This window comes from Mya arenaria, chromosome 6 (genome assembly GCF_026914265.1).
Source record: "Mya arenaria isolate MELC-2E11 chromosome 6, ASM2691426v1".
NCBI lineage: Eukaryota > Metazoa > Mollusca > Bivalvia > Myida > Myidae > Mya > Mya arenaria.
In genome coordinates, this window is record NC_069127.1 from 25,468,932 (window position 1) to 25,472,688 (window position 3,757).

The 3,757-nt window shown below is 34.0% G+C and overlaps 1 protein-coding gene across 1 annotated transcript; it reads right to left on the reverse strand.

Moving 5' to 3' along the window:
- Positions 1–355: 355 nt before the first annotated feature.
- On the reverse strand, positions 356–3,500 carry LOC128237517 (baculoviral IAP repeat-containing protein 7-B-like). The gene is made up of 4 exons (XM_052953101.1): positions 2,746–3,500; positions 2,283–2,606; positions 1,738–1,953; positions 356–1,258 (listed from the first exon to the last, which is right to left on the reverse strand). The coding sequence occupies exons 1-4, from the start codon at positions 3,476–3,478 to the stop codon at positions 1,062–1,064; spliced, it is 1,470 nt and encodes a 489-aa protein (XP_052809061.1). The 5' UTR covers positions 3,479–3,500; the 3' UTR covers positions 356–1,061.
- Between the last annotated feature and the right edge of the window lie 257 nt (positions 3,501–3,757).

Consider the following 3,757-nt stretch of genomic DNA (forward strand, 5'->3'; position numbering starts at 1 on the left):
TAAATCTTTTAGCATTCACCAATCATTTAATATGTTTGCGCTTTCTGCTTTTAAATACACGGTTACAATCTTGTTATCAGTAATTAATATTTTCTATAAATGCATTATTTAGTTAAAGGTTTATCAGTCAAAATTGATGTTTGTTATACATGTGTATGTATTGATTTTGAATAAGAATGCCACTTCAATCAGGTAGACAGTTATTCTACCGCGGTTTTTATAAATACATTGTATATAAAAATCCTTATATTATTAATATAAGAATAAAGTTTATTAATTTCGTTTAGACAGCCACTCAAGCAGCATCAAGCTATCATTAAAATATAACATTTAAACAAACAAAACCACAAAATCACTTTTTTTCATATTTATGTAAAATGGTAAACATCAACAAATTCAATGCTTTCAATAATTACTCATAAACAACGTTTTTATAGGCATTTCGTTGGAATTCATAATCTAAAATTGATCGTAAAGATTTGAGCAAAAAATTCTTATGAATAACATGAACCTAGGGAGCAAAGCTACCCTAAGCAGTCCGAGGTAGATGGGTATATGCTAAATGATAAAAGAAAAGCGTGAACATAGTGCGTATAAAAACGGCACATCAAAAGTAATACTGATATTAATAAGTAAATAAAAATAAGACAAATGATATGGTTATGGCACTTTTCAGAACAGAACATGCATTAACAAAATGGCCGCATGCATATAAAGCAAAATATTGTACAAAAATGTCAACAACTACAAACATTCATACATTTTTTAAAAAAAGCGAAATCACAAATAAAACATTCAAAATAAATAAAATGTGTAAAACTATGAATAATAAATAAATAAAAACATTCCAAGTGACCCTAATGTATAAGTGTTTCGTCGATATGGTATATACTATGTAAAATGTAACCACTTGTAAATATGTCCAATACTTCCGGTAGTAACACCAAAAATAGATAAATAAATATACATTGTTTTCGTGACTAGTTCGATAACTTTCTTGTTGCACATCCTTTCAAACAACCTTTATATTGGCGACGCACCGCCTTTCAAGATCTAAATTTCTACGACATGTAAGCTCGAACCGTCCCTTTTATGACTTTGCGACATATGGCACACTTTCGCAGCACACTTGCGCATTCTACACAAGCTACCAAGTGGCCACATGGTAAAAACACGACACAGGCGTCTTTGTCCATGCATACTTTGCACATCATTTGCTGCTTCAACTGCTCGTTTTCATACTTCAGCCTTTTGGCAACTGTAAGAAAATGACAAACATGTTTAATGTGCTAAAACATAACCATGTCCGCAAGACACTTTACAATGAGCAGAGTATACAGTATTTTACGACACCAGGACCGATATCTCGAAAATTACACTTTAGTAAATTATTTCAATTAGCTTAAAACATAATCAAATTTGATTTTGATGGATAAACATTAATTTGTTTATGAATGAGTATCATCAAGTTAATTCCTTATTTAAGTATTAAAGTAGAAGAACGAAAAATATAACTGGATAATAGAAAAGAAAGTGTGAGCGTAGCTTGATCCTGTTATAGGGAATAAGTTTCGAGAAATTCGTGCCTGGTGCATTCAGATAACAGTGTGTGTTTTTATCTTAAATTTAATCGTAAAAGGATGTGTTTTTATTGTAATTTCAATAAGCTCTACCATAAAGCAGTGATTAAAATTAGCATTAGCAAGAGCAGATTTAAACCCTTGGTTTAATAATTACCTTCATTCGGGTTAATTTCGCTTTCCTCGAGAAGAACTTCACTCTTGAGAACCTCTGTCTTATATTTACAAGAGTGTCCGTGCTCGTCGTGATCATCGTCCTCAGAAGGTGGTGTTAAGGACTTCTGCGAGTGATACTCCGGAAGTGGTTGCTGTGATAGAGGACTTTGAGCAGAGGAAAGCAGGTATTCGAGAGCCTCATCGGGCTGAACTGGTCCTGAAATTTAGAAGTTTTTTTTCAATTTCATGCTCGAACAGTTAAATTATTACTTAATTGGAACTGCTTGCATTATAATATTTATACATACTAGCTTGACATGTAATATTCAGGAGATTAACCGCCTTTGCTAAGGGAGACTTGCCTTACCCTTACCCTGCCTATGATAAGAGAAATGATTTTTATAGCTTTGTTTATGATATTTACATGTATTTATTCTGAATAAATAGTATATGGCATTATGAATAAAACTTGTTGAAAATTCCCTTATTTGTTGTCTTGTGAATAATTATTACTTTTACTAAGCTTTGTATAATGAAGATATTTACCGGAATTTATTCTGCGTAAATTATATAAGGCATTGTCAATGGAACTTCTTGAAAACCCCATATCTTGAAGTTCTTTGAGTAAATCTTCATCACAGTCAGTATTTGATTGCGTTTGGAAGAAGTCTTGTAAATTAGAGTAGACGTCATCTGAGCCCCCGAATGCTCCAACAAGTCGACATGAATCGATGAAACTCTGCCCCTTCTTTTGCTGCACGTACTCGCAGTTCGGGAACCAACGCGCATGCTCAATCCAAGGATCGTCACCAGCCTCCCAGTTGCGCATGCCTCCACCGCAGGAGAAACAGCGGACACAATCGGCAACCCCTGAAATATAAATAATTTGTATTTAATCTTCGACATGTTGCTGTTTATATAACGTTTTTGATGAAATTAAATACAAAAAGAAACGCATTATATATTTGTTTGTTCGCTTCTAGCTCAATTATATTTTGTTGCAACTCACCTGTGTAAAACAAGCCAGCATCCGCCAACAGATTTGAAGTAATGATATGGGAGAACGCCCAACTTATAAAGGTGGCCATTCTATCAGTGTTTGAGACGTAGTCAGGGTATTTCGCGCAACTTTGAGGTATAGGAGTTGTCTCCCGTCTCTCGCAATATATAGAATCGACTGTTTCACGCTCCATTTCGCTTGTATTTGGAAATCCAGTTTGGGCGTTATTTAAAGCATCGTAACTTTGTTTGTTATTTATAGATTCAAAATCTTTAACGGGAATCCCGTGTTTTTCTGGCCCGGTAACTAAATCGTCAGGTCCACCACTAGCTGATTCTTCTGGAACTTTCTGGGTTTCCGTTTCAGAATCACAGTCTCCAGGATGAATAGGAATATTGGACTTGTCTAATTTATTCATAAACGGACAATTTGGCTGCAACTGTTTATGTATTTCATCGACAGGCAATTCCATCGGCCATTCATTATTTTTAACTCCACAACTAAAACATTGCATCAAATCCTTTTCCCCGTTGTAGAAAAATCCACTTTGTGCCAACCTAACGAAACTTGCATCCATTTCCCCTTGAAATTTGTTAAAGGATTGAAACCGTGCCCATTCATTTTTCATTTGATCGTCAAACGTCTCGTGTCTAGTTTCATTCCCCTGATATAACAACACATTGCTCTTTAAATTTCCATTCGCACCGTGAGAGTCAAACTGATTTTCGCGTATACCTTCCATGTTGCTTAATATTTACTGCTGTGCAACTCTTCATTTATCGTCCTATTATATACAATTAAACTGTATAAATAGAAAATACGTAAAACCCGTGGGATTCCACCTATTATAAAATAACTCAAGATGTTTTATTAGTACTGGCCTAGGGGTGTTATTCATGAAGTCCTAACATAAGTCACTTTCATAATTTTATTATCTCTTTTGTCATATGAAATAAAAAATAAAGTATTTCCAAAATACATTATTTCTATTGTCCTTATTAAAAAATAAACACAAAAATTA